The sequence below is a fragment of the Oryctolagus cuniculus genome, chromosome 9 (assembly GCF_051225735.1).
Source record: "Oryctolagus cuniculus isolate XC-2025 breed Fujian yellow rabbit chromosome 9, ASM5122573v1, whole genome shotgun sequence".
NCBI lineage: Eukaryota > Metazoa > Chordata > Mammalia > Lagomorpha > Leporidae > Oryctolagus > Oryctolagus cuniculus.
In genome coordinates, this window is record NC_142875.1 from 100,715,681 (window position 1) to 100,738,315 (window position 22,635).

The window sequence follows — 22,635 nt, forward strand, 5'->3', positions numbered from 1 at the left end:
CTCGGCATTCATGGAGAGTGGCACACAAACACAGTCCCTGGCTGATTGCTCAGCTTGAGGCACCATGGGTCCTCCCAGGGCAGTCCACACCTGCAGCCGCGTCACCCAGTAGAGGTCCCCCAGGTCTGCAGGGCATCAGCAGAGCCGGGGTTCTCACAGGGCAAGGGCTGTGTCTTGGGTTTCTCTCTGTTGTCCCCAGCTAGAAATCCCTCAGTGAATGCTCTCTGGTTTGGCTATGAATGTTTTTTATTTTCAAGACCATAGTCTTGTAAACATATCCCACTAGAAAATGGAAAGTGTGTCTTAAACAGCATGGCTTAAGGCCCAAGGGCAAGTTCATCTGGGCATCTCTGGGTTCCCCCCAAGCGAGGCTCCTCGAGGAGTGGTTGATGCCTGGGCTGGGAACCCACTAGGGATCCCAGAGAGCCCTCCTCCCTCCTCTCCACTGCCCTCCTGGCCTCTTGTCTCCTGTTACAGGGACTTACCAAAGAATCATTAAGTAAATACCTATTACTGGAATAATAAAATGCAACCAAGAGGATTAGAACAGACTGAAAACTAAATATTCACATAATAAATGATTTAAATAGATGAAATCTTAAATGGGAGCCACGAGATATTAAAAAGCAACAAGGGAAAAGTGAAGAGAACTTGTTAAAAATCCCAAATGCAGCGTACTGCAGAAGTAAAGTGAAAGTGTTCCCGTTTTCAGTTGGGCCGGGTGAGCCGAGTGGGTGCTCTGATTGGCCGCAGTCTGTCTGATTCAGGATGGCACGTGCCCAGGAGTCTTAGAAATCAGGGGTGGCTGTGATGGTTTTCAGGGTGGATCTGTGCCTAATACCCTGGCACTGTGTGTAGTACCGACAACCCCGCCTCGGCCGCCACCTGAAGCTTGAGTGACAGAGCTGCTTAGCCACTGACATCAGCCAGAGGGACAGGAAGGAGCCAGAGGAGACCGCAGGGCGACTGTCACCCAACCGCAGAAAAGGGGGTTCAGTGCTTTGACAAGACGCTTCCCGTGTGCGTGTGTGCATGTGTGTCCACGTGTGTCTGTTCCTGTGTTCAGCCTCAGCCCCGAGCCAGATGCGAGCGGCCGCCGCCCTCCAGGCCTGTGCAGCTGGTCTAGCGGGTATTCTGTACATGACAAGAGGAGTGTCCCTTTTCTTCTGTCCCCCACCTCACGCTGTGATCCGCCATTTCCAAAATAGGGCCCCAAACAGCTTTGGGAAACAAAAAGTTTGCTGAGAAGTCTGTGGCCAAAGAAGCATTCAGGCTGCAAGCACAAGTCTAGTTATGCACATTTTCTTCCTTCCGAAATCCATCACGCAGTTCCCTTGGTTGTGACCTAGAGAAACAAGAGCAGCTGTTTGGAGGTAGAGGATGCAAGCAAGCTCCTAACAGCTCAGAGGGTCAAGATGAGTCAGGGGCTGTGCTCCATGTGCTGGGCCCCCAACAATTAGGGCATCTTCCAGATACAGGCTCAAGGGACTGGCTGAGAGTTTACCCTCCTGAGGCCCGTGCCCTTAGCTCCTGCCCCCAAGTGAGGTCAGCACTCAGACCCATGACAACAGCCTCTTGGAGTGTTGATAACCATACCCCAAACTGTGTGCAGGGCGCCCAGGTTTTTAAAAAAAGTCATCACACATTCACTATTTCATGCCAGTAGCCAAGAGTGTGTGTACCTGTCAACTAGGAGCCAAGTGAGACCATCTCCTCTCTAAGCCTAAGCTTTAAGATCCAGACCCTGCTAAGGAGGACATTGGAAGCCACTTCTTTGGGTTCTCTGTGACCAGGAGGCTTCAGTCTGCCCCTGAACCTGAGGGTCGCCACCCTTGAGTTCCTTTGTGTGGCTGTGTGTGCACAGAGGTGGTCCTCAGCATCAGCAGGGTCTTCATCTTTCAGCTGGCAATGCTTGGGGTAAGGTCAAGTGCAGGGAGCATAAACCCTCCAAGGTCATCGTAGAACCTGTGGCTAACTAGGGAGCAACACTTCCAACCACAAACTCTGGAAGACCTTGGAAGCTCGTCTGTAACAGGGGCGAGTGATTTAATTCATCTCCAGAGATGCCCACAGGTAGGAGAAAGCTGGCTGTGAGGCCTGGTGACACAGAGCCCCAGCCGTGGTGACGTCCCTGCCAGGCCCATGCTTCTGTGTCCTGTCACTTGCTCCTCTGGCCCTCTCCTGCCACTGTGTTACTCCTGTGTTAGCGAGACCTAGAGTGCTGGGCGTCTTCATCGGGACTCATTACAGCTTATCTCTGTCTGCCTTTCTTTAAAGCCAGCTGAACATACCCAATGCTCTCCCTCTATGGTAAGACTGACCCTCCAGACCATGCTCCCAGCTTCCGTGGCCCCCGAACACCCCCACTCTTACCCACCCCAGCCTCAGAGACTCTTGGAGCCCAGCCTGGCTCCCCATGCATGTAGCCACCGTGGCTGTCGTGTGCCTTGCCTGCCTGTCTCGTGTGAGCTGTGAAAATGCTGTTCGTGTCTTGGTTGTCTTTGAACCCTCCCAAGCTCCCTTGGGGCGGTGTCTCTGTGACTAGCTAATGAACCACTGGGAGAGAATGGACCTGGGGGCCATTTCCTGTTAAACATCCCAAAGAATCTGCCTCCAGCCTTTATCTGATGTGGGAGATTTGCAGAGGGCACCCGGGAGAGCCTTGGTAGGGAAGGGGAGGGAAAAGAGATCACCTAGCCAGGAGATGGACAGATGATAGCTTAATCAGCATCTGAGACCAGCAGCCTCCCAGGTGCCCTGTGGTGACGGCCACCAGGAAAGTTTCAGTCACCCCAGCCACATTACTGCTTGCATTTTTCTAAATTCCAAGTTCATACCAATTAGGCTGTGCCCAGTGTTGTGCAGCAGGCAGGAAGCACAGAAACACACTCAGTTGATGGGACCACTCCTGATGTCGGAGCCTAGAATGCACTCTGGCTCCAGTGACAGAGGTGCCACTCAGGTGACCTTCAAGTCTCCTTGGAGCAGCCTCCTCCAAAGCAGCTACCATCACACATTTCTCATCAGGCCTTTAGAAGGTCCAGGGGGTCGCTTCCCTAAGCCCCAAAGGTCGAGAGGTGAGATTCGGTGAGTGTGTGGTATGCCCCAGTGCAGCCCTTCCTAGGCAGGCCAAAAGGCTGCAGGGAAAGCTGCCCCCTGGCTTCTGAACCCAGCGCACAGGGGCTGCCCTGGGGACCCGCTTGTCCATCAAATGGCGAGCTGGCCGCGCTCCTTCTGGGGCAGTGTCAGGAGCTGCAGCCGCTGGGGAGCTTGGAGTTACAGAGTGGCGCTCTCACTGCAAGCCAGGCTTTTGTCCATGGTGACTTCTAACTCAGCAGATCCAACGGTCTCAGCGGCGCCCTGGACTCAAACTTGCGACTCCCATGGCTGAAGTTGCCCGCTGAAGCCTGTTCTTTTCCGTCAGATCCTTTCCTGACCCTGGTGGAACTGACACCTGCGTTCCAACAGCCTGAGCCTTCTCCATATGCTCTTGTCGGGGGACACAGGCTCCTTTTAAGGGGAGAAGACAGAATTGCGTGCAGAAATCACCTGCCACAGGTGATAGAAATACGGAGAGAAGGCGCTTTGTTCGGAGACCTCAAAATACACAGGCAGGCTCGGGCCCCGGGACAGAGCAAGGGCCGTTGCCTGCTCCCTCTGTAGTCCCTGTGGCAGACCAGCTGGCTGTCCCCAAACACCTGCAGCTCTCTCTGGCCCTGTCTTGCAGGGGACGGGAGCCCGCTCAGGTTTTGAAATATGAGGGTCTTTACCTAAGCTCATGGGAAGCGTGCATTATGAAAAAAATGGGCATCAATTTCAAAATTGCACCAAAATGAGCTTTCAGTCTCACATTTCTGTGGACGTTTCAAAGCTCCCCATATAGCAAAGGGTTTGACTCCTCTCTTGGAACACCAGGCAAGGGCCCTGGCCTGGCTTCCCTGGTGGCCTCCAGCCCTGCCGACCTAGGAGAGCTGCCTCTGAATTTTCTGGCCTCCTTCGTGGGTCCCTGCCCTGAACAGGAGAGAGAGGAATGGTCTCAGAGGCTGTGCAGGTATGTCAGTGACAGTGACAACAGGTGGCCAGGACAGGGTGCAAAGGCCCATGGGATCCGGCCTCCAGTGTTTTAGTGCTTAGTGGGGTTTTCAGGGGTGTAGCCAAGGTGGGGCTATTGTCAGGGAAGGAAGGGTGGACCTAAAAATAATGAAAACTAAAGCAAGAGGAAAAGGGAAGTGAGACGCAAGAGGGCCAGAGTGCTTCCAATAATGTGGGAAGCACAGGGTGGGAACAGGCAGGGGCACCTCCAAGGATCCATTCTCTCCCGGTGGGTGCCAGCAGGGCTGGGTGAGCTGCACTAGCTCCAGGGAAAGGACCAGTGGCTCCATCACGGGTTTCTGCCTGGCCGGCCGGTGTGGACAGGGGTGGGGGTGGGGGTTGATCCATGGTGTGCTCAGGTCTGGAGGCAGAGTTTGACAGTGTGGCCAGTCCTGCCCCAGAGTCCTGATCAAGCTAGTGCCCAAGCCCCCGGGCTCCTTCAGGTCCAGCCGCTGAGGGTGGGTTTTGGCCAGCAGACCCAGGACAGCCTGCACCTTACAGTCCCACTTCCTCTTGCCTCGGCTTTAGTGCCTTCAGGACTCCACTGAGGAGTGGAGCTCTGAGCCACACCCCTGCGCCCTTGACGAGGGACTGCCTCCCTTCCTCCCCTGCCCTCTGCCCCAACCCTGAAGGATCCTGTGCAGCCTGCAGGTGGATAGAAGGGCAGGAGTCCCGGAGAAAGGCAAGGGCCAGAGACCAGGCCTCTGCCCAGCTCCAAGCCACTCCCCGCCCCTCCTGACCCCGGAGCCACTGGAGGCAGGGGACCCAGAGAAGGCTGAAGCTCCAAGCAGCTGGGAAGTGAGGACACTTCAGCCGGTAGCATATCAGGCCCCCCAAAAGTAGTCATCCCCACTGCCTGCCTCCTGGCAGAGCCCAGTCCTCCTCAAGTGCAGGACCCTCAGCAGAACTAGATGGGCCAGGCTGGGGTGCTCCTTGGCACCACGCAGACTCTGGGCCTCAGAGATTCTAAAGCATCTGGAAGTTCCTGATGGAATTTCCTGGGCCCCTTCAGGGAGCCCAGAACCAGGTATTAAAGGGAAGAGGGTGACGGGAAAGCCAGGGCTGTGAGCATGGGGGCGTGGGCACAGCCTGGCTCTGCAGAGACCGTGCTGTGCTGGGCTGTCCACCCGGCCAAGGTGGTTGTCTGGGCCTCCGAGGCTGCAGACAGGAGCCAAGGAGTCTCGTGCAGCTGAGCCCTCCCTGCCCTGCCTGCCCCACCCAAGGGCCGTGTCTCGGAGTGGGCCCACCCCCTCCTGCCCCGCCCCCTCGCTGTGTTAACTGCACCTGTTGCCGATGGATTCCAGAACGCAGAGGAGAACTCCCGCATCTCCATCACCTTCTTCCGCCTGTTCCGGGTCATGCGCCTGGTCAAGCTGCTGAGCCGCGGGGAGGGCATCCGGACGCTGCTGTGGACCTTCATCAAGTCCTTCCAGGTAGCTGTGCCGCCTGCCCACGCCCGGCCTGCCTGCCGGGGGCCCGCTCTCAGCAACGGCCCCGGGAGCAGAGAGCTGCAGGCCCTGGACCATCCTCACGGCGCCACTCATAGCCACATGGCAACACCTTGCTTTCTGCAGTAAGGGGCCCAGAGTAGCTCTGGGATTTTCAAAAGCAGGCTCCTGGAGCCCTCAGATCCACCCCCACCTAACCCAGAGTCAGTGTCTTTCTTTGTAGTTATTTTCTGGACAAAGGGGTTTGTGGCATGAAACAAATTTGAAGAACAGAGGCCCATATCATCTGCTAAGCTCCCTGGTCCCCTCCAACTCTGGCATTTTTCCAATCTGGCCGTCACCTTCCTCCCAATGGGCATTTCTGCTGCCTGCTCCTGCGTCTCTGACTACCCAGGTTCTCACCATCCTGTTGTCACCCAACTTGGGGAGAGTGGTCCCTGCGTATGGGCACAGGATTGCCTAACTGCATGGTTCATTCCCTTTGCTCAGTCCTCATTTTCCATCTGTAAAAACAGAATAATGATCGCTCCTGGCCAGCTCGAAGGAGAGTTATGTAAGTCTGAAGTTAAAGAGAAGCAAAGCTGTTAGGTCACTTGAATTCCTGGAAGATGAGTGTACAAACCTCTAAATCTGGCTCCTTGCCTCCCTGGCTTGGTGCCACAGGAGGGTTTCTCTCCATCCAGGGACATGCCGCTCAGGCTTTCCAAGCAGTGGCGGACTGACCAGCAGTGTCCTCTGCTCTGGCAGGCAGGCCTGGGGGTGGTGCTGGTGCGGTGGATGCAGCCAGGGGGCAGGTGCTCTGCCACCAGGTGCCTGCCTGCTTTGGAGGCCCTCCCCAGAGCCCTCTAGGCACCAGCAGTCAAAGCCCTCAGCCAGGCCACACCCCTTACAGCCAGACCCCCTCCAGGCGTGCTGTCAGACCCTCCAAGATAATCAGCCAGTAGCTCCCCAGCCCAGTGCCTCTAGAGGCTGACAGCTGTGAGTGGCTAAACAGCATCTCCCCACCCCCAGTATTTCCCTGGGCTGGGAAGAGGCAGTAGATAGGGGGTGGCCAAAAGGAAGCGACTAGAATGTGGAGTAGGAATGTCAATGAGACAAGAAAGCATCGTGTGGGCTCACAGTGCCACCTAGTGGTCCTGGGCAGCTGGCTAAGCAAGGGGCTTGAGTTGGATGCTCACACATAAAGGGTACTGAGGCGCCCTACACCTCTCTCCAGAAGTGGCGGGGAGACGAAATCGTCTGAGCTACTGGGCAGATCATATGTTGAGTTGAAGAAATGTGTGGAACCCCCACTCTGTGCAAGACATTGCACCACACGCTTCATATGCTTTATTTTTTTAAAGATTTATTTTATTTATTTGAAAGAGTTATAGAGAGAGGTAGAGCCAGAGAGAGAGGTCTTCCATTCTCCTGGTTCACTCCCCAAATGACTTCAATAGCCAGGGCTGAGCTGATCCGAAGCCAGGAGCCAGGAGCTTCTTCTGGGTCTCCTACATGGGTGCATGAGCCAAAGGACCTGGGCCATCTTCTACTGCTTTCCCAGGCCATAACAGAGAGCTGGATAGGAAGTGGAGCTGCCGGGACACGAACCTGCGTCCATATGGGATGCCGGTGCTGCAGGCTGGCACTTTAACCCACAGCGCCACAGCACCGGCCCCTTCATATGCTTTAAAGCATATGGAGGAAAAATTACACACCACACAACTCCTGAGAGGTAATTATTGCTATTCCCATTCTTCAGATGAGGAAACTGAGGCTGAGAGAGGTTAAGCAACAGGCACAAGCTACAGAGTGGCAGAAAAAGTTGGCGTCAAGATCTTCCTTCACACTTATTCGTTATTCCGTGTTCTTACTACAATAGTAATACCTGTTCACCACAACTGGTGGAGCAACAGTAAGCCACTCCCTGTGTCCCCACCGTGAGCAGTGTTCAGCCCCCACCGCTTTCTCCTTGCTGTACGTCCATCGGGTCGGAGGCAGCCTTGCTCATCTCCGTTGGTTTACTATGGTGGGATCACGCCGTATCTGTCACTCTGCGCCTCCTTTTCCTGGCCCACCACACTGCTGCTCAGCGGGTTAAATCTGAGCTGAAGTGAGAAGTCAGTGCCCATTCCCAAGGCCTCCTCCCAGTGCCCGTACGTGGGTGCCATGCTGGCCGCAGGCAGCGGCTGCTGGCTGCAGAGATGGGCGCGGTGCTGCTGAGCAGGGACCCGGCCGGCCTCCCGTGCCGCCTCACCACGGTCACGTCTGCTTCCTTCCAGGCCCTGCCCTATGTGGCTCTTCTGATCGTAATGCTGTTCTTCATCTATGCTGTGATCGGGATGCAGGTAGGCAGGGCCACCCGCTGCTGGCCCCAGGGCCGCCTCCTTGTCTTCCAGTTTCCGGCACCACCTCCCTGCCCTTCCTCCTCTGCCCCTCACTCTTGCTGGCTGAGTTCCCCAAGATGGGTCTCCTCTAGGTAGAGGGGTGGCTGGTCAGTTATGGGCTATGTGCAGAGAGCTTCCTTCCCATGGCCCCAGGCCTGGGTTCTGCCCTTGGTACAGGAAATTACTCCTGAATTAGACCCAGCCTTTTCTCAAGAAACAGCGGGAAGGGTGTGCCTGACCAGATGCCCTACTCTGGCCAGGTCTGGTGGCCCTGAGGGTGACTGCCTACCAGTGCTGCTCAGTGCAGGCCGGCGACTGGGAGGGCCAGAAGGCAGGCCTGTCCCACCAAATGTGTTGCAGTTTTTTGGGGGTCTTCCCTTCTTCCCTCGCAGACTCCCCTTGCACCTTCTCCTGCCCCACACCCAGAGCTCCCAGCCTCTCTCCAGGTCTCTGGCTGGGTCCCCAAGGTCAGACACAGGAGGACCTCCCTCTGCCCACCCCCACAGCTTTGAGCTTTCCCTCCATAGCTCCTTCTGCGTGCTCAGTGCAGAAGGACCCAAGGGCTCATGGGCCAACGCCTTTTGAGATCACCCTGATACCTGACAAAGAGTGGCTGTTTCTAAGGTGAGTGTCGCTTTCACAAAAAGATCAGGGAGAGAGGAGACCTTGGGTTTCAGAAATGAAATGAGGTTGCCTAAGCCCTGGATCACACATTCTGTATCACCCCAAAGCCAAGAGCTCAAGCTGGAAGAGTACATGGACATACCGAGCTGACACAGCAGAGGGCAGAAGGCAGTGAACCCCAGGAGCTGCCCAGAAGGAGGGTCCCCTTCTAAGCAGCCCCAGCTCACCTTGGGGTGCAGGGACCTTTCCTGAGGGTCAAAGACACTGCTCCTCTTTCCCTTGTGCAGGGGAAGGAATTGGGATCAGAGTCTGGGTGGGCAGCAGATGCCTACCAGGTTGCAGCGTGAGATCGTTTGCCTTGTATGTCAGCCAGTCCCAGAGACACCTGTATCCCCCAAAGAAACCACTGACCGGACCCACAGTTGGATGTTAGGACCCTCCGTCTGGCCGCAGGTCACCCAGTACCTCTTCCTTCCCCCCATCAGGTGTTTGGGAAAATCGCCCTGAACGACACCACGGAGATCAACCGGAACAACAACTTCCAGACCTTCCCCCAAGCTGTGCTGCTCCTCTTCAGGTGGGTCTCCAGGACACATGCACACACTCACACTTGCATGATGCAGCCTGGGCGGAGAAGCAGGGCGCCGTCTCCCCGTTTGCAAGCCTCCCCTCTGTTATTCGACGTGACTTTCCCTCTGTGACATACCTGCTGGCCACCACTGAAACCCCTTTGGAGACCAAAAAGTCAAACCCTAAAAACACACTGGCTGGGAATCTGTATGGGCTCAAGGCCAGGCCTGCCACACACTGGCTTTCTGACCTTCAGCAAGATACGGAATCTCTGGTCTCAGTTTCCTTGCTAGATAAACACGGAGGTAGAGCCATTGGCCAGTGCCTGCCGGTTGCTGTGCGCTGAGTTTTATCTCCACGTGAGCCAGCCTCAGGTTGTGCCGTCCACCCCAGGTCTGTCCCCGAGGAACCCAGATGCAGAAATCCTCAGCAGAATGCCATCACCTTAGAAGGCTCGTTTATCACAGACAAGCAGCGTCTGAACTTGGGGTGCAAGGATGGTTCCACACACACAGATCAGTAAAGGTGATGGCAGCACAGTAAGACTGAAGGGCAGAAGCCATGTGAGCATCTCATAGGCGCAGAAAAGCATTTGATGAAATTCAGCATCTTTTCATGATAAAAGCCCTTGGCAACTGAGGCAGAGGAGGAATGCTCTTCAGCACAATAAAAGCCACCCGTGGCCAACCCAGAGCAGACAGCAGACCCAGCGGAGAGTTCAAAGGTTTTCTTAGAAGATCAGGAGCTGTATAAGCATGGCCATTCTCACTGTTTTTTCTTTTTTAAGATTTGTTTATTTATTTGAAAGAGTTAGAGAGAGAGCGAGAGTGAGAGTGAGAGAGATCTTCCATCTGCTAGTTCACTCCCCAAATAGCTTCAACGTCCTGAGCTGGGCCAGTCCAAAGCCAGAAGCTTCTTCCAGATCTCTCACATGGATGCAGGGGCCCAAGCACTTGGGTGCATTAGCAGGGAGCTGGGTTGGAAGCAGAGCGGTAGAGACTCCAACTGGCACCCATATGGGATGTTGGCGCTGCAGGTGGCAGCTTTACCAGGTACATCACAATGCCAGCCCCCATTCTCACTTACTGTTTCTATGCAACACAGGACTGGAAGTTCTAGTCAGAGCAATTAGACAAGTAAAAGAAATAAAAGGCCTCCAAACAGGGAAGGAGGAAGAGAAATTACCTCTGCAGTTCTATGGTTTTATATGTAGAAAACTTTAAGACTCCATTAAGACATAGGTAGAACTGACACATGAATTCAGTAAAGTTATAGGATACAAAATCAACACAAAAAATAGTAACATTTATTTACACTAACAAGGAACAATCTGGAAAAGAAATTAAAATTAATATCATTCACAGTAACATAAAAATACTTAGAAGTAAGCTTAGCCAAGAAGGTGAAATATCCATATACAGAAAACTATAAAACATTAATGAAAGAAATGTTGACAACACAAAGAAATAGAGAAGTATGCCATGTTTATGGATTGAAGAGTTAATATTGTTAAAGTGTCCATACTACCCAAAGTTTTCTGCAGATTTGGTGGAATTCCTATCAAAATTCCAGTGGCATCTTTCACTGAAATAGAAAGGGAATACTAAAATTCATATGGAACCACATAAGACCCCCAAATAGTTAAAACAATCATGAGAAAGAAAAGAAAATTGGAAGTATGATGCTACCCTCAAAATTAGTAACCAAAATGGCATGGTCACTACATAAAAACAGACACAACTGACGTAACATATTAGATTCCAGAAACAAACCCATGCATTTCATCCACTGAGGTTCAACGAAGGAACAAAGAACACACATGGGAGCAGGAGTTTGGCACAGTGGTTGAAACACCGTTGGGATGTACAGCAGCCCACATCACAGTGTCCAGACTGAGTTCTCATTCCAGCCTCCCGTTAACATACATCCTGGGAAGCAGCAAGTGAGGACCCAAGTGTTTGTGTCCCTGCCACCCTGTGGGAGACCTGGTTTGACTTCCTGGCTTCTCGCTTCAGCCTGTCCCAGCCCTGGCTACCACAGGCATTTTGGGAGTGAATCAGCAGATGGGAGCCACCCCAATTAATAAAATTAAATATAGTTTCTGTTTAAAAAAAATAGAGAGAAAATGAGGGAGGGAGGGAAAGAGAGTGGAAGGGAGGCAGCAGGCAGGCGGGCAGACAGGCGGGTGGGCTGGTGCTGTGGAGTAGCCGGTAAAACCATTGCCTGCAGAGCCAGCATCCCATATGGGCGCCGATTCGAGCCTCAGCTGCTCCACTTCCAATCCAGCTCTCTCCTATGGCCTGGAATAGCAGTAGAAGATGGCCCAAGTCCTTGGGCCCCTGCACTCGCATGGGAGACCTGGAAGAAGCTCCTGGCTTCGGATTGGTGCAGCTTCAGCTGTTGCTGCCAACTGGGAAATGAACCAGCAGATGGAAGACCTCTCTCTCTCTCTCTGCCTCTCCTTCTCTCTCTGTGTAACTCTGACTTTCAAATAAATAAATAAATATTTTTTTTTAAAAAAGAAGAATATGCAATGGAGAGAAGACAGTCTCTTCTATAATGGTGCTGCCAAAAAAGAAAAAAAATTCTCTCAAAAGAATCAATTAACCTCAGACTTCAAAATTATGAGGAAAATGTATTTTTGAACCTAGACTCCTACATAGAATCTAATCAGCATTCAGAAACATAAGAACCAAGAAAGTTATTCCCTCATAAAACCCTTCCCTAAGCAGTTACACAACAGTACTCTTCCATGAAATGAAAAGTGAGTCTAAGAAATAGAGTATGAAGATTAATAGCACAGGTAAAGATATGATAAAGTTTATGGTTATGAGTTGTATGAAGTGTAAATAATTGTTCAGAGAAAATATCCACAACTTCAGTCACAATTTGGCAGCATAATCCCCTATTATGCCGGCAAATAGGGAGTGAGAAGGTAGATGAATGAGAAGCATGAAACTGTAATAAGATTCTTCTCTTCTTTGGGGAGAAGAAATTGATACTATAATTCTATATGTAACTCTTTAAAACAGATTTTTGTTTCATTAATTTGAAAGAGTGATAGAGAGAGGGGGTTCTCCAGAGGAAGATATCTTTGATCTGCTGCTTCACTCCACAGATGGTCCCAAGGCCAGGAACTGGGAGCTCCATCCAAAGTGTGTATAAATAGAGCCGGCGCCGTGGCTCAATAGGCTAATCCTCCACCTTGCGGCGCCGGCACACCGGGTTCTAGTCCCGGTTGGGGCGCCGGATTCTGTCCCGGTTGCCCCTCTTCCAGGCCAGCTCTCTGCTATGGCCAGGGAGTGCAGTGGAGGATGGCCCAAGTGCTTGGGCCCTGCACCCCATGGGAGACCAGGAAAAGCACCTGGCTCCTGCCAGGATCAGCGCGGTGCGCCGGCTGTAGCGGCGGCCATTGGAGGGTGAACCAACGGCAAAGGAAGACCTTTCTCTCTCTGTCTCTCTCTCTCACTGTCCACTCTGCCTGTCAAAAAAAAAAAAAAAAAAAAAAAAAAAAAAAAAAAAAAGTGTGTATAAATATATATGTTAAATACTTGAAATTCAGGCCATGTGTTTGTCACTGAGGTTAAGATGCACTTGGAAGGCCTGCCTCACATATGAGAAGGCCTGGGATCCAGGCCTGGCTCTGCTTTCCATTCCAGCTTTGGCTCTTGTGCACCGTGGGAGGCAGCAGCAATGGATCAAGTGCTTGGGTCCCCGCCACTGTGTGGGAGATCTGGGTTGAGTTCCCAGCCTCTGTCTTCCATCGGGCCTGACCCTGGTTATTATGGGAATCTGGGGAGTGGATCATTGAATGGGAGCTCTCTGAGGTCTCTGTCTCTCACTTTGCCCTTTAAACGCAATGAAAAGCTACATTTAAAAACATTTAAGTATATTTAAATATCAACCACTAGAAAACAGGGAATGCAATATATATATTCCAAACCACTGGTGGGGGGTTGGGGAGTGGACAAAAAAAACTTGGGCAATTCATCAAAGGAAGGAAATAGAATGTGGAATTTAGAACAGTGTGGTAAGATGGCAGCAATAGGAGCAAAGATAGTCACAGTCACTAAAAAAAAAATGACAAATTTCTCTGTTAAAACATAGTCTATGTTGGATTTAAGAAATGTAACCCTAGCCTATTTATTATAATAGATACAGTAATTTAAGATGCCCTAAAGGGAATGAAAATAAAAGGATGGGGAAGGAATACCAGATGGTGCTTACACTATAGATGTAGTAGTAGCAGTATCAGAATAAAGAGAACTCCAAGCAAAACACATCAAACAAGATGAAGAGGTATAAGAAAAACGAGAATTTAGAATTGTCATAAAACTGACTGAGCCCAACTATGTAATTTGGAAATGAATCAGACTTTGATAGAACCATAAGGAAAAAATACACACATGTGCATAAGCACACAGTGGAAGATTTAATATACTTCATAAAAAATAACAGATCATGGGGCTGGCATTGTGGCACAGTGGGTTAAGCCACCACCTGCGATGCTAGCATCACATATGAGTGCCAGTTCGAATCCTGGGTGCTCTGCTTCCTGTCCTGCTCCCTGTAAAATGTGCCTGGGAAAGCAGCAGAAGATAGCCCAAGTACTTTGGCCTTTGCCACCTACCTTTGAGACTTGGATGGAGTTCCAGGCTCTTGGCTTTGACCTGCCTCAGCCCTGGCCATTGCGGGAGTGAACCAGTGAATGGAAGCTTGCTTTCTCTCTCTCTCCCTCCCTCTGCCCCCCACCATATAACTCTACCTTTCAAATAAATAAATAAGTCTTTAAAAAACCAGATCAAATGGCAAAAAAAATCCACATACCTTTTGAGCACCCAGAAATATTCATAAAAATTAGACCAAATTTAGGTCATGAGAAGAATTTGATAAATTCTAACAATTCTGACTTCAATATAAGTAAATCGGAAATTAACCATAAAACAATAGCCCCTCCAAATCATCCCCTTAAAATACTTCTTATTCTAAGTGTATCAAAGCTGAAACTGTAAACTATTTAGAAATATTACTCTAAATATTACTATTTAGAGTAATAGTACTGTGTCTTAGGCATATGAGACACATCAATCAACACCAAAGAAAACAGAGCCCAAAATTCATCTATTCCATAAAAAATTTTATAGTAAAGAAACCAATAAATGCAAAAAGGAATCAAAATATAACCCCAAGTTATAAACATATACATTTCTTTTAAAGCTTTAAAACTAAAAACAAAACAACATAAATTAACCACATATAGAGCAAAAAATAGATTTCATCAATAAACTCTAAAGCTAATTTTCTGGGAAAGATATATAAGAAAACTTTCATCAAATCCAATTGGAAAAAAGACACAAGAACAGGAGTGCAAAAATCAATGTAGTTAGAATGTAGACAAGAGAATTTTACACTTTTTTTTTGTGGCAACCTGGAGATGATCAGTTGCCTCAAGATGAAACTGGGGATCTCCTGCCTGTGCTTGTGGGAGAAGGACGTGGCCACCAAAGTTGGCTGCAGACACCTTGGGCAAAGAATGGATGTCGTGAAAGAGCTGACAAATGAAGCTTCCCTGTGTCGTGTGACTGTGTGCACCTGCTACGGATAAGGGACATTCCTGTTAGAAACCAAGGAGAACTGAAGAAAGAACGGGTGGATTATGAATCCTAGCTTTCTCAGTTTTGTTGTACAAATAGAAAGGAGAGGGATATTCTGGACTCAGTAGTGACGCCATGGTGCCTCATCAGCTGGGACCCAGAGAACAATCTGCAAACTCCTCGGTCTCTCTAGAAATGGTTCCAAGCTGTTGTGCAGAGGCCGCTAAACAAAGACTGGAAAAAGCCTAGGAAAAATGCACGTAAGTCTCATGTCTTGTTACTGTACATGTCCCGCAGCAGAGACACAGGGGCATGCACCAAGAAAAAGTGCACACCATGACAGAAGGAAGAGCCCAAAGGATGTGTTAAACTTTTGGCCCAGAGAATGGAAACCGAAGAAAAATGCCATGGGAAAATTGTCAAGAGATGGAGGCTGTCTTCTCTGAGAACCTTGGTCTCTGAGTATGAGTCCTGTCAAAAATAAGGTTTCCTAGGAATAACAAATAAATAAGATCAACCCTCAAAAACAAACTACTACTACTACTACTACTACTATTAACCATCCTGTGGCAGACTTTTTAACCTGCTGGTTATGACATCATAACCAGTAGCTATGTTCAATTTTTGGCTCCAGATCCTGTCTCTATTTTCCCACTAATGCAGACCCTGGAAGGCAGCAGTGTTGGTGCAAGGACTTGGGTTCTTGTTACCCACATGAGACACCCAGATTCAGTTCCTAGCTATTGGTTTCAGCCTGGCCCAGCTATGGTCACTGTAGGCGTTTGGGGGAGTGAACCAGCAGATAGGATACTCTCTCTCTCTCTGTTTCTCTCTCTCTTTCTCTCTCTCTCTCAAAAAGATAAATAAAAATTTAAGAAAAAACAGAAGAGAGATAGAGAGTATTATGAACAAATTTATGTCAATACATTAAGAAATCTAAATGAAGTGGATACTTTTGTATAGGAAAATAGGAATCACAAAAATCCTTAGAATAAATTTAAATTGAAAAGATAAAGTCTCAGCCTCCAAAAAGACCCAAGAGCCAATATTTTCCTGTGTGGAGCCTACCAGACTGTCGAGCACGAGGCCATCCCTGTGTCACCTGAGCTCTCCAGGAAAGAGAGACGGGGACACCTCCCTGCTCATCAGCACACACTGATGCCGACAAAAAATGAGAAAAAAACGCAGGTTGTACATACGAAAACGTAGAGGCGTAACTGCTGTTTGTTGGATAATGCAAGTAGAAAATTCATGCAAATCAACTGAAAACACTTTAACACAATTAATAGGATACTAATAGAATAAAGACAACATGGTACTGCAAGTCTTACCCCATACTATGAGAAAAACTAAACCAAATGATAAGAATTGGAGAGGAAAAAACAAAATTAAATGGCAAAACCTGATTGCCATGGTAGAATATACAACTGCAGAAAATACGGAAACTACAGAAAACTTAAAACTAGGAGTAGAGTTTATTTAGCCTGTGTATAAGACATCGATTCTGTTTTCTTTCCATCAACAACAAACTGATACAACTCTTAAACTAGACCATTTACAGTGTGCAACAGATACCTAAAAATAACTTAACAAATTTTGTAAAAAGTTTGTAAATAAATTTTGTAAAAACTTTAAAAACCGATGAAGTCAAACTACATGGAGAGGTATACCACAGTGGATTTAATAGCACAAAGATGTCAGGATTCCCCAAGTTAATCTATGTTTTAATGAAATTCTATTACGATTATCAACAGTTTCATTCATAGAAATTGACGCTCCATTGCTAATGTGTCTGTGGCATTGAAAAGAAAAATTAACATTAGGACAAACTTGGAAGAGCAAGCTGGAGCTCTCCCAGGGCAGCAAGTGGGGGCAGTGTGTCGCTCCCCCTCTTCGTGGAGGAACGACACTAAACCCTGCATTGTTCTTTTGTCTGCTCGGCCCTTCCCGGGTTTGCTGCTGGTCCTTCCCGGGTTGGCTGCCGACCCCTCCACCTCCGTGGAGGGGCGGTTCCCCCTGCCACTTTCCCCACTTCCGCGGGGGAGCGGCACACCACCAGCCGGCTCTCTCGGGGGCTGCTCAGATGTTATCCGGATGTTCCTGGTGCATGTTGTCTCTCTCCTCCTTTATAGTCCTCTTCCGCCAATCCCAACTCTGCTACCCACATGCCGAGCACGCCGCTCTCCTCCAATCAGGAGCAGGATCAGCTCCTGCAGCTCAATCAAATTGGCGAGAGGCAGCTGTGTAGAAGTTGTTTACTCCTCTCCCAGCGCCATATTGTGGGAGAGCAGATGCATAGAATGTCTTAATTCCAGTAACTTAGTCTAGTCCGAGTTGCTCCCCACAGCAGTGTAGAATCCTGGTGTTAAGACAGATGAGGAGGGGCTGGCACTGTGGCATAGTAGGTTATGGATGCTAGCATCCATATGTACATTGGTTTGTATCCCAGCTGCTCCTCTTCCCATCCAGCTCTCTGTTTATGGCCTAGGAAAGCAGTGGAAGGTGGCCCAGGTGCTTGAGCTCCTGCACCCAAGTGGGAGACCTGGAAGAAACTCCTGGCTCCTGGCTTTGGATTGGCCCAGCTCTGGCCATTGTGGCCATTTGGGAAGTGATCCAGCAGTTGGAAGACCTATCTGTCTCTCCCTCTGTCTGTCTGTAACTTGACCTCTCAAAAAATAAATAAATCTTAAAAAAAAAAAAAAAAGGAACAGTCAAGGAAGCCCATGCATTGCAACAGAGGCTGCCACAAGACCCAGGCATCTGTAGAAATACAATTTATATAAGAAGAGATATCTCAAATCAGTAAGTAAAGGTGTGCCATTCAGTAAATAGTATTCGGAAAATTAATTATTCAGAAAGATAAAAGCATATGCATACCTAATGTTGAACACAAAAATATAATTCAGGTTTATGAGTTAGTGTGAAAAATAAGACTTTAGAACCTTTTGAAAAATGTAGAGGAAAATACCTTTGTGACCTAGAATAGGGAAGGATTTTTTTAAAAGATTTATTATTTATTTGAAAGGCACAATTATAGAAAGGGAGAGACAGAGAGAGATTTTTTCCATCTACTGGTTCACTTCCCAAAGGGCTGCAATGGCCAGGGCTAGACAAGACTGAAGCCAGGAGCCAGGAACTTCTTCTGGGTCTCTCACATGGGTACATGGGCCCAAGCACTTGGGCCATCCTCCTCTCCTTTCCCAGATGAATTAGCAGGGAAATGGATTGGAAGTGGGTCAACCTGGACTCAAACTGGTACCCATACAGGATGCTGGCATCATAGGCAATGGCTTTACCTGCTATGCTACAATGCTGCCCCCCACCAAATGGGGTTTTTAAGCAAGATGCAAAAAGCATAAAATGTAGGTGAAAAAAAGGAATAAAGAAGAAGGAATTTGGCTACATTGAAATTTAAGACTTAGATTCACCAAAGTATGCTACAAATAGAGCAAGAGGCAAGCCACAGACTGGAGGAGGATACTTGTAATGCATATAATTACCAAAGGATGAATATATGAAGAAAATATAAAAGATCCTACAAATTGAACAACCAAAATAACCCAGAGTCCAACAACCCAAAATATGAACATGCAGTTTAACTGAAGATAAAATTCTCGATTCATTTTAAAACAGCCATTAAATATCATTGCCACTTACTGTATGGATGACATTTTTTTAGAATTCACTACTAATACCACAAGTTGATGCATCTCTAATAACACATCTCCACACTGATGATGGGAGTCGAAACTGGAAAAACACTTGGAGAGTAAGAAATGCCTGGTACTGGTGAAGACACATGTACTTTCAACTAGCAGTTCCACTTCTAAACAGATACCTAAAGTGTGCACGTTTATTTCAGTGTTGTTTGTAATAGAAAAGGGGGCGGGGGCACGTTGTAGCACAGTGGGTTAAGCCACCACTTGAGATGCTTGCAATTCCATATTGAAGTGCCTGGGATCAAGTTCAACCTCCACTTTTTTTTTTTTTTTTTTTGACAGGCAGAGTGGACAGAGAGAGAGAGAGAGACAGAGAGAAAGGTCTTCCTTTGCCGTTGGTTCACCCTCCAATGGCCGCCGCGGCCGGCGTGCTGCGCTGATCCGATGGCAGGAGCCAGGTACTTATCCTGGTCTCCCATGGGGTGCAGGGCCCAAGCACTTGGGCCATCCTTCACTGCACTCCCTGGCCACAGCAGAGAGCTGGCCTGGAAGAGGGGCAACCAGGATAGAATCTGGCGCCCCGACCGGGACTAGAACCCAGTGTGCCGGCGCCGCAAGGTGGAGGATTAGCCTAGTGAGCCGCTGTGCCAGCCTCAACCTCCACTTTTAATCTAGCTTCCTACTAATGAGCCTGGGAGGTCTCAGATGATGGACTTTGTACTTAGGTTCCTGCCACCCATGTGGAAGACCTGGGTGGAGTTCCTGGCTCCTGACTTTGACCTGGCCCAGCCCATGCTGTTGTGGGCATTTGGGTAGTAAATCAGCAGGTGGAAGGTCTGTCTGTCTTTCCTTCTCTATCATTCTGTCTTTCAAATAAATAAATAAAACTAAAAACAAAATTCTAAACATCCCTTAACAGGAAGGTAGATTTTTTAAAAATTAATTTGAGAGGCAGAGACAGATAGGGCAGGAGCTCCCATGTGCTGGTTCATTCCCCAGATACCCACAGTCAGCTAAGACTGGGCCAAGGCCAAAGCTAGGAGCCAGGAACTGAATTCAGGTCTCTCATGGGTGGCAGGAACCCAATCACTTGAGCCCTCACCACTGCCTCCCAGGGTCTGCATTGGCAGGGAGCTGGAATCAGGAGCTGGAGTTGGCTACCAAACCTGGGTACTCTGCTGTGGGAAGCAGATACCTTAATTAATCACTAAGCCAAATACCCACTTCTGGATTTTCTTAATGCTGTGTTTATAGACTGTACTCCTATATAGCAGCTAATATGAAGGCACTAGAGCTAAAATATACCCAGATGGCTAAACCTCAAAAATTTAACACTGATAGCAAAAAGGATGAGTTTATAGAAAAGGTATAATGTGTCGCTGTTTAAAACTTCAGAACACTCAGAATTATGCTATATATTTTCATCTTTTATGACTGCATCAGAGCATTCACACTCATTCAATAATTCCCCATGGGGAGGGGGCAGGGGGGCTCCAGCTGCATCTGTGAGTGAGGTTGGCTTTAGGGATCTTGGGTTCTCTCACCTCTCCCTCAGGTGTGCCACGGGGGAGGCTTGGCAGGATATCATGCTGGCCTGCATGCCAGGCAAGAAGTGTGCCCCAGAGTCTGAGCCCCACAACAGCACAGAAGGGGAGACCCCCTGCGGCAGCAGCTTCGCCGTCTTCTACTTCATCAGCTTCTACATGCTTTGTGCCTTCCTGGTAAGCCAAGGAGGGACTCAACAGTGACGGGGCAGCCCAGCACCTTGGTCTCTGCAGCTCATGATCAGGGTAACCCCATCAGAGAAGCTGACTTCTTAGGAATGCCCAGCCACACAAAGATACAGGCAGGAAGCCCTGGGCCAGAGCAAGAGCAAGTTCAGCCAGCATCTTTCTGTCCATTCTTGGCTCTTGTCCTGGTGGGGTTGTCCCAGAGGACAGAAGTGATGTATGGAGGCCTAGAGGGAGCTTACACTCTTTTGGAACCTTGCTGAGGAGTGAGGAAAAGAAGATAGCCTGTCCCAGCAACGTGGTGTAAGGGAAGATGTCCAGCCTACATGTGGGCTCATTACATACAACTCTCAGGGGAGCCAGGTCAAGTTTATGTCCAAGAGATATAGGATCTAGGAGCTGCTGTTTAAATGGCGACATGATGCTGGGATTTAGAGATTTTGGCTTCTGCTGAGCAAGGGCACTAGCTGGCAAGGTAGATTCAAGAGGCAAGGGTGTAGGAAAGTCCTCTTCAAGTGCCTCATTTTACTCCTTGTTCTCTGCAGATCATCAATCTCTTTGTAGCTGTCATCATGGACAACTTTGACTACCTGACAAGGGACTGGTCAATCCTTGGTCCCCACCATCTGGATGAATTTAAAAGAATCTGGGCAGAGTATGACCCTGAAGCCAAGTGAGTGTCCATAGGAAAGCCTGATGTCTCACACTGAGAGAGTGGAGTGAGGGACCAGATCTGCAGAAGGGTTCAACACAGGTCAACACCAGGTGCATGCACTGGAAACGCTGAACTGCACCAGACCTCAGAGGGGAGGGCCAAGGGCCATCAAGAGAAGAGGAGGCCAAGTACCTTTGAGTCTGAAACACAACCATCACCTGCAGTTGAGTGGATGGATAGGGGATCCTAGTGTCAGGAATGAATACCAAGGACCGATGGTCCCTAGCTTACCATGGCTTGGCTTAATGATCTTTCAAGTTTACAGTGGTGCAAAAGTGATGCACATTGGGTACAAACCATACTTCAAAGTTTGAATTTTGCTCTTTTCCTGGGCCAGCAGTAGTCAGTAGGATCCCTTTTATCAGTGCTAGGCAGCAGCAGACAGTGCAGCTTCCAGCAGTGACACAATCTCTACCTGGTGGTAGAGTTCTCCACAATGTACCATGTCACGAATTTGCTAAGCGACATTTGGTAGATTAGGTATGTTAAGTGCATTGTTGATTTACAGTATTTTCTACTAGTGATCAGTTTATTAGGACATCACAGCTTCATAAGTCAAGTAGAGCTCTGTTCTATTCTTGCTTCAGGTCTAAGAACACTCTCATTAGTCAGTCACCTTTGCTTCACACTCACTAAATACCTTTTGGTCATATTGTCAGGTGATTGAAGCAGCAAGCACATATTGAGAATTTAATTGCAGTGCTAAAATCCCTTCCACCTTGAACATAGCACTGACACAAAATTGTTCATTAAAATCTAAACACCTTTGTATTGGTTTGGGAGTTTTACCTTTCAGTTGTGCATGGCCAGTAGGGCTCCACCATGGAGAGTTCTTCCCATACATGGGCCCCTAACTCTCAGGGACCTGTGATTCCTGGGGTGCTGGCAGATTCTGGGGCCCTCTGATGGCTCTTCCTCTCTTCTTCTTCTTCTAGGGGTCGTATCAAACACCTGGATGTGGTGACCCTCCTCCGGCGGATTCAGCCCCCACTGGGTTTTGGGAAGCTGTGCCCTCACCGTGTGGCTTGCAAAGTAAGAGACGACCTGAGTTCATTGGCAAATGAGAAAATAGGAGGGGCAAGATGCTGTTTGTCTTGTAACCCTTTGAGTGAATAAAGATAATATTTTTTGGACCTAAAAAAAGTAAGTCTGGGGCAGGTTAGATTTTACGGGTCCTTCTAGACTCTGTTGAGGCACAACTGAGTGAATGCCCTAAGTCTGAGTGGACTCTGCACCCCGTCCTGAATAAAAGACTTGGTCAGCTCAGCAGGCTGGGTCACCTGGGCATCTTGGGTGGATTTCCTTATGAAGGAAAGAGGTTTATTTTGGCTCATGCTTTTGAAGGCTCACAGTCCTAGACCAAGCGGCCCAGCTGGTTTGAAATCTGGAGGAGTTTTCGCTGACAGAGGCCCAAGGCGGTGCAGAGCACCACATGGCAATAAGGAGCACAGAGGTGTCTTCTATGTCTCTCCTTATAGGGCCATCATCACTCAATCATGGCCTCATCCAATCCAATCACCTCCCCAGATGCCACCTCTAAACCTTTGACTGGATCAAATTCCCACCCTCTTAGTGCCATTGACATAAGCCTTTGGGGGAAATCCAAACCATAGTACCAGAAACTTCCTAGTCCGCAGTGCACAGGTTGGGAGGTTTTTTGTTTGTTTTGTTTTGTTTGCCATCTGAGAGCCATGCATTGGCTTCAGACATTTGTGAAGCCCTAAAATGTATGCAAAAGCAGTAAAACACTCAACATCCTTACCAGGCAGGGGCTCTATCACTTTTATCAGATTCCTGAATGAATCCAAGACCAAAAAAAGGTTAAGACAAACATCCT

At 48.9% G+C, this 22,635-nt stretch overlaps 1 protein-coding gene across 32 annotated transcripts in view; it reads left to right on the plus strand.

Annotated features, from left to right (window-relative positions):
* Window positions 1-22,635, plus strand: part of CACNA1C (calcium voltage-gated channel subunit alpha1 C) — a 740,475-nt gene that overhangs the window by 696,041 nt on the left and 21,799 nt on the right. For 25 of the 32 annotated variants that reach the window (NM_001136522.1, XM_089303273.1, XM_089303272.1 and 22 more), the window contains 7 exons: window positions 2,278-2,310; window positions 5,397-5,525; window positions 7,802-7,867; window positions 9,016-9,107; window positions 19,909-20,074; window positions 20,629-20,756; window positions 21,734-21,830. In NM_001136522.1, the coding sequence (NP_001129994.1) occupies window positions 2,278-2,310; window positions 5,397-5,525; window positions 7,802-7,867; window positions 9,016-9,107; window positions 19,909-20,074; window positions 20,629-20,756; window positions 21,734-21,830 (711 nt within the window). The remainder of the gene's footprint in view (window positions 1-2,277; window positions 2,311-5,396; window positions 5,526-7,801; window positions 7,868-9,015; window positions 9,108-19,908; window positions 20,075-20,628; window positions 20,757-21,733; window positions 21,831-22,635) is intronic. The other 7 variants (XM_089303268.1, XM_089303267.1, XM_051849924.3 and 4 more) reach the window with 1 other exon arrangement.